We start from the raw sequence: 13,953 nt of genomic DNA, 5'->3' as shown, positions 1-13,953 counted from the left end.
CTGGGCAACACCCAACACCTTTGCAAGGTTCTACAACCTCCGGGTGGAACTGGTTTCGTCCCAGGTAGTGGCACGCAATACAAGCAGATAAGCCCGGGATAGCCAGCCGGGTGTATCGCTTGCACATTGTGCCTTTCACCTCCTCTGAGCTGAAGACGTGTGCCATTAATTCCCAGTAGTGTTCACAAACTATGTTCCCTGGTTGACTTCCTCCGAGCCCTGTGGCAGTCGAGTTTTCAAAAAGACTCGCTGCCGGCCCAGTACATGTGCTAACTAAGAGCCCTGTTCTGGGGTAGGTGCTCCGCATGTGGCGGTTCCCTGTAAGGTAACCCCATGCGATGTATATCTTCCGCTAATTCGTTTCCCTGTTGGCAAACTGCGTCTTCCTTGGGCAGAGCCCCTCTGCCACAGTCTCCATGTTTGTAGTAACTCCTCCCCCATTGTAGGATCTACCTTAAGACTCTCCACATGGTCAGCAAGATCATGTGATGTATTTTTTCCACTTAAATATCCCCCCTCTCTTTGGGTGAGGTGTGGTCTCCGCGGTGTCCTCCCCTTGGGAGGGACACCTCCTGACTAGACCTGGCAGCCCAGTCGGATAATCCCCCTTCTTTTTTAGGGAGTGGAAAAAAAGAATGGGAAAAGAGGCCACGACTGGGTTAGCCTGTCTCTATCTTTTGGGTAGTCGACTTGTCCCCAAAGGGCCGTTCGACACTCATAACTATGTTGGGGGAGGTTACGTGTTGGCCTGGTGTGCTGGCTACGAGGCACACAATGGTCTGCCGGTCACACACCGCCAATTCACGTAACACAGTTCAGCCAGTTGTGGCATTTCGTATAGGGACCTCTAGTGTCACTACATCGACACAACATCGAGTGAGTGACAGATAGGGAACGTCCTGGTTACTTGCGTAGCCTCCATTCCCTGATGGAGGGAATGAGACATTGTGTCCCTCCTGCCACAATGCTGAACTACCCGCTGAAATGGCCGGACCTTATATCGGCTCCTCAGCATAAAACCTGAATGAGTGGTTGCATACCAGCTCCTTTTATACCCATATGTCCGGGGGAGTGGCATGCAAATACCACTCGCCAATTTTCATTGGCCTTTTATCAAAGACCAGAGATGTCTCGGGCTCCCAAGAGTGACCCCTAGTGTCACTACATCGACACAACGTCCCGTTCCCTCCATCAGGGAAGGGAGGTTACGCAAGTAACCAGGGCATTGTATCATCCATTTTAAGGCATGAAGGGATTATTTTCATGGGGAAAAAAAACAACTTTTAAATATGTAATTTTGATTTACAAAGATGAGATTTTAGGGGTTAAATCAGTGACTGGAGAGGGACTTTAAAACAAGATGTGAGTGTCATGACAACGGCAACACGTCTCTGGTGCCATTTCATTTACACAGAACCAAAGCCTTAAACACAGACTTACCTAAAACTTGAACACAACACTATTCTTGTGCTGCCTTGCGAGCACTGTTATTTCCGTCAGGAGATGCAAATCTAGTTATTTTTTAATATCCTTTGAAGAAGTGTTATTTTGAAATGTTCTGAATTACTGCATCCTTCAAACTGAGCATGTGAGTTTATGTGTTGTTTATTGCTGCTCAGGTCACTGTGAGACGGTTCCGTTTCAAGCTGTTTGAAAGCAGTTTTGCAAACACCAGTTCCTGTCTCTCTTTCAGTCTCTTTCTCACTTTCTGTCTGTACATCATGTTTCTCAAGTTTCATTGCACATGACAGGCAGAGCGTGCTCATATTCTGTGAGGAACAGAGCAAAGCTCTTCAGGCAGGAGGGAACAGTGCGAACAACAAATCACAGCCGAGACGGATATCAGAGATGTAAAGCACTGATCATTTTCTCAAGCTCTGTGATCCGTCTAGCTCAGTAGTGTGTGTGTATGTATGTGTGTGATTTTATGCTTTCCTTTAAAGCTGAACTGTGTAATTTTTGTGCCACTAGTGTTATCAAATGGAACTGGGAAACTAATGACTGTTTTTTTAAATGGGTTTCTCCAAACACTCCTTAGTCTTCCTTTGGTCATACAAACATATAGTTCCGGTCTAAACTCACGCCATTGGTTGAGTCAGTGCTGCTATGTTGGTCTGGTTGTGAAGCTCAAACAAACAGAGCAATGTTTTAATAGCGCCACAAAGCTACAGTGTTTACACGTTTAGGTGAAATCAACCAACAAATGGCTTAATTATAGTTGACTTTGCATATTAAGCTGGGATACCAGAAAGAATATCAGCTTTTATTTATTATGAATTATTTTATTTTATTATGTTTTTATTTACCATGGTAAATTTTTGTAAGAATATACATTGAGCTATTGTAGGATATCTTCTACTTAATCTGCAATTTTTAAACCTAGATATAGCTTTTAAATATTGGAGAATAATTTGTATATTCTGTAGCAGAATTGTTTTGTTCTCTTTGCTTGCTTTTTGTAAAACACTACAGGGTGCATTTATGTGATGTAGAATTTTGCAGACGTCAACCTCACCTGTTCTAGAATGTTCTGGAGCCGTTCTGTCTCGAGGTCAATAACGAATTTCTTCTCCTGTCGTCGGTCCAGGTCCTCCAGCAGTCTTCGGTAGCTCGCGTCGTTAAAGTTCTCCACACAGATTGCACTAACCTGCCAACCATTCTGCCCCGCCTTCTCCATTATGGCCTGCAGGATGGCGTATCCTAGCAACAACAACACCAAAAATACAAGACATGGTTTTTGTATTTACTTTTTATTGTCAAGTTAACTGCCAGAAATATTGTTCCCAGTCAAAAAACAAAAAAAACAAAAACAAAACATTGTCACATTTATAACAAGAAAAAAACTATCTACCATTGGGGTAAAAAACAAAAACAAAGAGAAAACAAATTTTTCATACCCCACAGGCAAACAGTTTTTTTTCTTGTTTTAAAGGCATAGTTCACCCAAAAATGAAACTTCTCTTGTCATTTATTCACCCTCATGCCATCCCAGATGTGTGTGACTTTCCTTCTACTGTTGAATAAAAATGAAGATTTTTAGAAGAATATCTCAGCTCTGTTGGTCCTCACAATGCAAGTGAATGGTGATCAGAACTCAGAAGGTCTAAACAGCACATAAAGGCAGCATAAAAGTAATCCATATGCAGGGTTGGGAGAGTTACTTTTGAAATGTATTCCACTACAGATTACAGAATACATGCTGTAAAATATAATTTGTAACATATTCCGTTAGATTACTCAAGGTCAGTAACATATTCGAAATACTTTGGATTACTTCTTCAGCACTGGTAGATTATTTCACTTGTTTTGACTATAAAAACTCTGCCAGTACAGTAAGACAAAATACACATTAAAAATACATTCTCTGAAAAACCTAAATATCTTATGCAGTGTTGTTTCTAAAACAAGATAAATCAAACTGATCTTGTTTTAAGGATTTTTAGATATTTTTACAAGAAAACAATACAAAAATTATCATCAAGAATATGATTTTTGCCCAAATATCAAAGGTCTTACTAGAAAAAAAAAAGAAATTATGATCCAACGTGAATTTTCTTGATAAAAAAATATGATTGTGTCTGGTAATGTACATGCAAAATGTCTAGAAATAGCATTTTAGCTTAGCGTAAAGCTCTATTTCTTGTGCTCCAAACTTACTTCAAACTTACTTCTCTGTCTGCTCGTATGAATGTAACATCATAAGAAAGTGTTTCACCGCTGTTCAAATGCACTGTGGATCGCATCATTTATATGTATAAATGTTTTCCATCTGATAGGACTAAATGTTAAATGAAACAAATGACAATAAAATGACAAATCAAAATACTTTTTGAATGTAACTGTATTATAATTACCAATTATTTAAATTGTAACTGTAGTGGAATATAGTTACTTATATTTAGTATTTTAAATATGTAATCCCGTTACATGTATTCCGTTACTCCACAAACCTGTCTACAGGTGTGTGTTTGTGTGTGTGAGCTCTGTCCACTCTTGCTTTGTCTCCGGTCCAAATTTCCCTTGTGTATTCTGCAGAAGTGTGCCAGTTATGCCAGCCAAGAGCAACAGATGTCCTTTAATTTGGCCCTTAGTTGCACCGCAGGACTTTGGACACCAGGACAAGCGCACGGTTGTGTGTATGTTTGTGTGTGTGTGTGCAGGTTCCTTTTTTCAGAACAACAGATATAACACAAAGCAAATGCACAGAAACAACACAGATGACCATTAGCTGACACGCACACACACACAGAGGATATGTTTGGTGAAATAATGAAATCACACCAGCTGTCCTTTGAGTAAACACAGACTGTCGACAGAGACGTGGAGGATCCCTCTTACACAATCCGCAGTCTGTTTAGGGAGAGAATTCACCTTGCATTGCATACTCTCACTCTTGTGTATATTATAAATGCATATATATGAATGACAGACCACCTGCTGTTTTGAAAGACAGAAGTATGCAGTGTGTATAATCTACACAATGTGAGAATATTCTGGATGTGTGGAATACCTGGGTGACGTACTAGATTTGACAAAATGTAAATTGCTCATACAACCAGTGCAATTTGTTCGGAATGAAATACAGTATACATTGAATATTCTCATACAATATAGTATGTGAAAGGACTTGAACAAAAATTAATGCATAAACGTTTAAAACCGTAGTATGCTACATTGTTTTCACATGACCATATTACGTTTGTCAAATGATTAAAGGGTTAGTTCACCCAAGAATGAAAATCCTCTCATGATTTACTTACCTTTAAGCCATCCCAGATGTATATGACTTTCCTTCTTCAGCAGAACCAAAGTGAAGATTTTTATAAGCACATTTCAGCTCTTTTTGTTCATACAATGCAAGTAAATGGGTGCCATCAGGCTGCTGGCTATTTGACTGTCCAAAAGGCATATTTAAACAGCATAAAAGTAATCCACACGACTCCAGTCAATCAATGAATGTCTTCTGAAGCAAATCAATAGGTTGGTGTAAGAAACAAATCGATAATTAAAACTTTATTAACTTTAAAAAATCGCTTCCTGCCAGCAGTCGACACATCAGTGACTTAAGCGCAATGAGGCGTTGACGCAAGAAGTCAGAAGCGCGCGCTTTGAATACAACAGAGGAACGAACGTCACGCAAGAGTTAGTTCATTTCAAACAACATTCCAGCTCTGGCCGGAAGCAACGATTTAAAGTAGCCAGCAGCCTGATGGCACCCGTTTACTTGAATTGTTTGAATTGAATTGAACTGAAACAGTATTTCTATCAATGTAGGCTGTTCTTGTTATTATGTGTTGTTGATATCTGTATTAAGCACAACTAAATTTAACAAACCACCCCTTACACAAACTTTGTTACAGTAGCTCAAAATCCAATGCTCATAAATATAGTTAATAATCATTACTAAACCTTTATAAACATTTACAAAGTATCAATAGTCTCAACTTTAGATTGAGTACTGCAAAAATATGATCAAATGATTAATACATTTAATTAATTTTGTAAAGATGTGCAAATATTAAAAGCATGCTTACATTAACAAACAAACAGTGGCATTAAGGAATCATTTGTAAACATGAATACTGTGTGAAGTGGAGAAACAAACAAACAAAACTAATCATTTCTGAAAACATTTGTGAATGTAAAAAAATGCATGACCTCATGTATGAATCATTTCTGTTTTTAGTTTGAATTAAGTATTCAAATGTACATTAACAAATGTTCATCATTATGTACATTTGTTAAGATAATTTCTATATGTTAAAAAGTGCAAAGCCATATAGGAATGAAAGTTTAATAACAATTGTAAGCATTTGAATTTACATTACATAATGCTTAAAAGATCATTAGTTAATGTTAGTTACATTTATTAGTAAACATTAACAAGCACATTATCTAACATGTCTAACTATCTGAATATACATTATCTAATGATCTGTTAAGCATTACATAATGTTTGTAAATTATTTATTAATGAAAGTTATTATAAAGTGTTACCAATGTATCTTTTAAGATTAGTTTTAAGAACGTTAAGATTACTGGAAAACATGACAGAAATAAATCTTTTCAAAAAAAAATTCTGACTAAGAAAAAGGTTTTTCTGTGTGACCGTATATATTTTTAAGATGAAAATGGATGCCACTCGTTGAAATTAAACATGTAATGTATGAAGACGTGACAGCAAGCTAGCTGCTGTTTAACGTTTTTCATTGCATACTGTTTCACACACTTTTACTGGGAAATAGGAGGCTGTATACAGGAAACACTGTGCAGTAAGCCGTACAATAGTATTTTATTTAGCGTAAAGTCAGTTTTCAAAAGGAAAACTGTAACATTATAAGGATGGGCAAGGAGGAGGCGGGAACCGGCTGAACATTAAACATAACATTTAATGATAAAACATAAAACAAACATAAACAAACACAGACACACACGCAATCTCTCTCTCTCTCTCTCTCTCTAGCTGGCATCTCCGGCTGCCCTTTATCTCGCTCTCCCGCTGATCGGCTGATTCAGCGTCGGCCGTGCTCCATCACGGCCCCGGCCACGCCCTCTTCCTCATCACACAAGCCTAGCGAGAAACTTCCCTGAGTCTCAAACCAGTAAGCTAGCGCAGAGCGGTAGCTGGAACAAATTGCTAATGCATTCAGTCCAGACTGCCAGATGGTCAGTTTCTCTGCTAAAGTGAGCGTGCCAGTAGCGATGGCTTCATCAGTTATGCTGGGCCTGTAAGTGGAGATGTTAGCTGATCTGTTGATAATATCTGGTTTTTCATAGCTGAGCAGATTCCAGCACTGCAAGTATAATTGGGAGAAATGGTGCATCAATTCTTTTCATGCTTTCTTTTTGTTCTTTTACTTTTTGTGTTTTATTATCACGCAGTAACACACTGGCAAAGTGATTGATGTATGTCATCATGAAATCCGAGACCCTCCACTCGAAATCTCAACACAAATGTTCAAAAAAGGTGCATGGACTCAAGATGCCGCCGAGTATGGTTGCTGCGTTGCGAGCTCCGACACAACATGGTAGTGTTTTGTTTGTTTTGTTCACATTTCTTATGTTTTTTGTCTTGGATGTTGTCTGCCTTATTATGACTTCAAATTCCTCAATGCCGACCCGCTGTTTACAAACACGCAATCGGAGCCCTTTGTCTGGGCTGCACGGCCGCGGAAACGCAGGAGGAAAAGGGGAAACAGAGCCGGCGTTCTCATCAGAGTAAAACACACTACCCCCGCTACCCACTATTCTACTGGCAAATGTTCAGTCTCTGGATAACAAACTCTGCGAGCTGAAAGTGCGGATCTCTTTCCAACGAGAGACGAGGGACTGCTGCATTATCTGCCTAACAGAAACTTGGATGTCTGCGGAGATTCCAGACTCAGCCATTGAACCCACGGGGTTCTCCGTGCACCGAGTGGACAGAGTGAAAGACCTCTCAGGTAAAAGCAGAGGTGGTGGTGTATGTTTTATGATCAACAAATCCTGGTGTGATCAGAGGAACGTACATTCTATCAAGTCTTTCTGCTCTCCTGATCTGGAATTTCTCATGCTTCTGTGTCGACCATTCTGGCTACCGAGGGAATTCACAGCGGTCATTATCACAGCTGTGTACATCCCACCACAAGCCGACACAGACCGGGCGCTCAAGGAACTGTATGGGAGTATAAGTGAGCAGGAAACCGCGCACCCTGAGGCCGTGTTCATTGTGACCGTGGACTTTAATAAAGCCAGTTTCAAATCAGTCGCACCAAAATACCACCAGCACATTAGTTTCAACACACGAGAGGACAGTGTTTTGGACCATTGTTACTCTCCCTTCCGGGATGGCTACAAATCCCTCCCCCGCCCACCATTTGGAAAATTGGACCACTCTTCTATTCTGCTTCTGCCAGTTTACAGGCAGAAACTGAAACAGGAAACACCCACCCTCAGAATGATCCAGTGCTGGTCGGACCAATCAGACTCTACGCTACAGGACTGCTTTGATTACAAGGACTGGGAGATGTTCCGGTCCACCTCTGATGACGACATCGAGCTTTACGCTGATAGCGTAATGTGTTTCATCAAAAAGTGCTTGGAGGACGTAGTTCCAACCAGAACAACACGGATCTATCCGAACCAGAAGCCATGGATACATAGCGATGTTCGCACGGCACTTAATGTGGGGACCTCCGCTTTCAATACCGGGAATGCGGAGGAGCATAAACAAGCCGAACAGCAAAACGCCAGTACAGGAACAAGATTGAAGGACAGTTTAACACCACCAACTCTAGAAGCATGTGGCAGGGAATTAACATCATCACGGACTTTAAAGGGAATAAAAACTCTGCCATGAACACCGCTGCCTCTCTCCCGGATGAGCTAAATACTTTTTATGCTCGTTTTGAGGGAAATGACACCGCCCTCGCGGAGAGAGCTCTTGCGGCCGAAGCTACAGAGGTTAGTTCACTCTCTGTCTCTGTAGCGGATGTAACCCGATCCTTCCGACGGGTGAATATCCGGCATTCCGGGCCGCGTCATCAGAGCGTGCGCGAACCAGCTGGCTGGTGTTTTTACAGACATTTTCAGCCTTTCCCTCTATTTGTCTGTAGTCCCCACATGCTTTAAAACACTACCATTGTGCCTGTTGCAAAGCAATCAAAAATAACTTGCTTAAATGACTGGCATCCTGTTGCTCTGAACCCCATCATCAGCAAATGCTTTGAGAGACTAATCAGAGATTACATCTGCTCTGTGCTGCCTCTCTCTTTAGACCCATTGCAGTTTGCTTACAGCAACAACCGCTCCACTGATGATGCCATTGCATCTATAATACACACTGCTCTCTCCCACCTGGAAAAAAAGAACACTTATGTGAGAATGCTGTTTGTAGACTACAGCTCAGCTTCAACACCATAGTGCCCTCCAAGCTAGATGAGAAACTCCGGGCTCTGGGCTTAAACAGCTTGCTGTGCAGCTGGATCCTGGACTTCTTGTCAAGCAGATGCCAGGTGGTTAGAATAGGCAGCAACATCTCCTCATCACTGACCCTCAACACTGGAGCCCCACAGGGCTGAGTTCTCAGCCCATTCTTGTATTCCTTGTACACACATGACTGTGTGGCAACACATAGCTCCAATGCCATCATTTAGTTTGCTGATGACACAATGGTGGTAGGTCTGATCACTGACAATGATGAAACAGCCTACAGAGAGGAGGTGCACACTCTGACACACTGGTGTCAGGAGCACAACCTCTCCCTCAATGTCAGTAAGACAAAGGAGCTTGTGGTGGACTTCAGAAGAAAAGACAGAGAACACAGTCCCAGCACCATCAATGGAGCACCAGTGGAGAGAGTCAGCAGCTTCAAGTTCCTGGGTGTCCACATCACTGAGGAACTCACATGGTCCATCCACACTGAAGTCGTTGTGAAGAAGGCTCATCAGTGCCTCTTCTTCCTGAGATGGCTGAGGAAGTTTGGAATGAACCGCCACATCCTCACACGGTTCTACACCTGCACTGTAGAGAGCATCCTGACTGGCTGCATCTCTGCCTGGTACGGCAATAGCACAACCCACAACCGCAAAGCACTGCAAAGGGTGGTGCGAACTGACAGAAACATAATCGGAGGTGAGCTTCCCTCACTCCAGGAAATATATACAAGGTGGTGTGTGAAAAAAGCTCAGAGGATCATCAGAGACTCCAGCCACCTGAGCCATGGACTGTTCTCACTGCTACCATCAGGCAGGCGGTATCGCAGCATCAGGACCCGCACCAGCCGACTCCATGATAGCTTCTTCCCCCAAGCAATCAGACTTTTGAACTCTTGATCTCCCACGATCAAAATACATCAGCACTGCACTTTATTACTCTTACTCTTATATCTCACACAGGACTGTCATAAATTATATTATTATTACATTATATTCTCTCTTACTATCAACTGACAGCCTGAATGTCAATACAGTACAATACAACCTACTGTACATTCTATATATACTACTATATATACTTTTTTATTTTTTTTTATTGAATAATGTGTATCTATATTGTGTGTATTGTATACTGTACAGTGTATGTTATTATTTGTATATTGTTGTGTGTAATTATGTGTATATTAGACTTTAAGTTGTGCTGTGGTAATTTGATGTTATTGTAAATTGGTATATGTCTCATCACTGTCACAACTGCTATGTTGATTGGAACTGCACCCAAGAATTTCACACACCATTGCACTTGTGTATATGGCTGTGTGACAATAAAAGTGATTTGATTTGATTTTGATTTGATATTATGACAGGGTGTAAATGGTGATATACTTCACCTGACTACTTGTGATCGGAATGCCCAAAACGCATCTTAATACCAGGTATAAATTGGGCCATAGATAAAATTACTGTGACGTCCCACCGCAGGCAACCGTACTTCCTGGATATGACCAGCCCTGCAGTTTTAATTATCTTTAAAGCATTATTTAATATAATAATTTATGTAGGTTCTTTCTGAACTATCTGCAAAAAAAGTTTTAACTTAATTTGCCTGTATGATTATGTTGTACATGTAACAGGTTGATGAATACAAATCCTCACATGCTTAACACACTTCTACAGCCTAAAAAATGTTGCATATAAAAATATTAATTATCCTCAGACATGCAAAATTCATCTTTACTAAAATAATTGGTCTGCATACAGTAAATAATAATATTTGACTTTAATATAATTTAATTTAGTATTCAAACTTGATAAAAGCCAGTATCAGTGGAACAAGTTATCTACTGCAGTCCAAATAAATGCAAAGACAATTTTAGAAATATTACATTATTTCAGTGTGGTGGAAACGGGATCCTGTTTATATCTCACATGGTATAAGATCTTCATTAGATTATATTTTAAATCATATCTCTGTCACAGCGGTTGCATCTGGAAATTTTAAAACAGCTTTTTGCGAATCAATAATGGAGGTTACAGTGAGGCACTTACAATAAAAGTGGCCAATTTTTGGAGGGTTTAAAAACAGAAATGTGAAGCTTATAATTTTATAAAATAACTTACATTAATTCTTCTGTTAAAACTCTTGTATTATTTGAGCTGTAAAGCTGTTTAAATCATTCAGGGTTTTTTTTTTTTTTCGGTCCTTTAAGGGTTTAAAGTGTTACTTTGTCATGGCAATGAATTTGTATAATCAAATTAAAATTTAACACAGAAAAGGTTTGTAAGTGATTTTATCACACTGAAATCATGTTATCATGCATATTGTTTACGTCTTGTCGCTATACTTTTGAAACAGTGAATATTTAAATGTTTACGGATTGGCCCCATTGACTTCCATTGGAAGTGCCTCACTGAAACCCAGATTATTATTAATTTTTTTTTAAAGAAAAGGAGGGATGAGTTGAAATGTATTTATGTTGTAATCAGCATTATGTAATGCTGTCAACTGAGCCCAACTCGTATTGAACCCAGAATATATTCCCTATAATTTAAATAAAAACAAGGATGTGAGGGTTAGAAATACAGTCTATTGAATGGGTTGTACTTTTAAATACCTTGGTTTTTGAAAACATGGGTTGTGATCTTTAAACATGATCTGCAACCCATGACTGTGCATCTATCCCTCACAGCCTCCTCAAAAATAAATAAATAAATAAATACATTTAAACACAATGGTTCTGTGACGATACTGTGTGTTTTAAGTTGATCGTAGAAACTATTGGTGCCAATGGTTTTTACAATCTACTTAGGCTAACAATGCTTTTGGGAAACACAGCCCTGTTTGTCTGAACATCCCGACTAATCCAAGATAGCAACATTGGCTCATCCAATGCCATGGCGGGACTGTCTGTTTGATCGAAGGGGAGTGTTCAGGAAACCTTTTTGACAATGGTTTTTACATCTGAAATTCCATTTGGTGACGCTAGTGCAGAAATTATTAGACACTTTTATCTAAAACGACTTAGTGCTTTTAAAGTACATATTTTTTATCAGTTTTTGTATTCCCTGGGAATCAAACCCATGATCTTGATGTTGCTAGCACATCAGGTGAGCTACAAGAACCATACAAATTACATCACTTTAATTGGACTTTGAAGTTTATAAGAAAAAACATCTTTCATCCATAGCCATACTGACTCCATATCACAGCTTCCCAATGATAATAACATCTCCAGACAGGCAGAACATTTCCTTGTGATTAGCCGTTTCTCATGTGCACTAGAGTGAGATCGAAAACATTTTAGCAGGCTACTCAAGTGAGGTCTCTGCAATGCAGACCCGCTGACAGAGGTGTGAGGTCAATCCAAGTGCCTCCGAGCCAGAGAACACTCCTCAGCACCCAGGGGAACAGAAGAGTCAACAAAGCCAGAGGAACAAACAAAGGAACGATCCAAAATTGACAAGGAAAAAAGATGCTGCATCGTCCTTGGAATCAACGGCAACTCAGACGTAGGCGACTTAAGGGACTAGCGGTCAAATTCAAACATCAGCACTTATTAAGCAAGAGAGGAGAAAATGAAGATGAAGGGGAAAAACCGAAGGGTGAGGTAGGAGGGGGTTGGATGTGAGTTGATCCATTAGCTTCTCTTTCTCAGCTTTAAGCAGAAGATCACGGATGAGTGCGTGACTGGCTTGCGGCCCACGCCGCTCTGGGCTCGAGGATGAGCAGTTAACGCTCCACTGACCTCAACGCCACGGAAGAAGAACGGGACGACAGCAGGCAGGAGATCTCAGGCATTCTTTGGCCATACAAAGGGCATACGCTGGCACAATACAGAGCTTATAGGAATAGTTCACCCAAAAATGATAATTCTGTCATCATTTACTCATGTTGTTCCAAATTCATATTTCTCTCTTCTGTGGTACACAAAAGGGGAGTTCCTGGCTTCTCTTTCCATATAATGAAAGTGACTCATTTAAGAAATACAGTAATATTTTAAAGCCATATGATAACTTTGTGAGGAACAGATCACAATTTAAGTCATTATTCACTGTAAATCTCCTCTCTGCCAAAACTATGAAAAGAGAGCTACAGCAGAGTAGAAGATTTTCAGTGAATATGTCAAAAGTTTGGTATGTTCGTCACACAAAGCTGTCACATGGTATGGTAGGGTTGGAATATAGTGCATTAGATATATGGACCTTTTTTTAATAAAACTTTTGCTTTTTTTGTGCATGTCATTTCAGAGCTTATCAGTCCCTTTTCACTGACATTACAAGAGAAGCCATGCAGGATCAGGGTTTCCATCCCTGGCCCTGGATAAAGATGTTTAAAAATCATTTTGATTTAGGGGTCATGGAAAAATAAGTTTGTCCAAGGTAATGAAAATTAGAAATCTTTTAAAAATCGACTTTAAAACTCACGTCAAGTTCGCTGAAATGTCAATTTGTGTCCAATGTGGTTTAATACTAAAAATAGAAAAACATTAATAGCATGTGATGAGGAGGGCGGGCCGGGCCGTGACCATGCACACCCCGGCCCCAAATCAGGCTAATCAGCCGAGGAGAGGGATAAGTGCAATGATGATGCTGCAGTTCGAGAGAGAGAGAGCTACAGGCAGCTGCCCTGTATGTGTTTATATTTATGCTTGGGCTGTTCGGTCATTTTTGACCGATTTCATTAAATAAAAATGGTTTCCTCAGTCTGAGTGGTTCAAAACATAGTGACTTTATTTAGATAGGCAATCTGAACAAAATAAAAAAAATGTGACTTCATTCAATGAGTCTAAGTGGTCATAAAAAAAAAAAAAAAATGCGACACCTTGGCTGTTAGTGGTCAAAATTGACCGACCATAGGAAATGAATGGGAAAGACCCTAACACAGAGCAAATTTTTTTTAAATATGTGTTGAATACAATCTATATATCAGCCACAATGCTGAACGAACACACACAGTAATGAAGGGGTGAGACTATAAAACATCCAGAGTGCAAAAGTGTCACACACACACACACACACACACACACACACACACACA

The 13,953-nt window shown here is 40.0% G+C and overlaps 1 protein-coding gene across 7 annotated transcripts in view; it reads right to left on the bottom strand.

Annotated features, from left to right (window-relative positions):
* The window catches only part of LOC127430085 (glutamate receptor 4-like), a 133,914-nt gene that overhangs the window by 81,020 nt on the left and 38,941 nt on the right, over positions 1-13,953 (bottom strand). For all 7 annotated transcript variants that reach the window (XR_007895409.1, XM_051679535.1, XM_051679536.1 and 4 more), the window contains exon 4: positions 2,516-2,700. Coding sequence is in view for 6 of the 7 variants with exons in the window: in XM_051679535.1 (XP_051535495.1) it covers positions 2,516-2,700 (185 nt within the window). In the remaining variant the exon portion in view is untranslated. The remainder of the gene's footprint in view (positions 1-2,515; positions 2,701-13,953) is intronic.

Source organism: Myxocyprinus asiaticus, chromosome 39 (genome assembly GCF_019703515.2).
Source record: "Myxocyprinus asiaticus isolate MX2 ecotype Aquarium Trade chromosome 39, UBuf_Myxa_2, whole genome shotgun sequence".
NCBI classification, from domain to species: domain Eukaryota; kingdom Metazoa; phylum Chordata; class Actinopteri; order Cypriniformes; family Catostomidae; genus Myxocyprinus; species Myxocyprinus asiaticus.
This window is presented reverse-complemented; position numbering and strand designations above follow the sequence as displayed.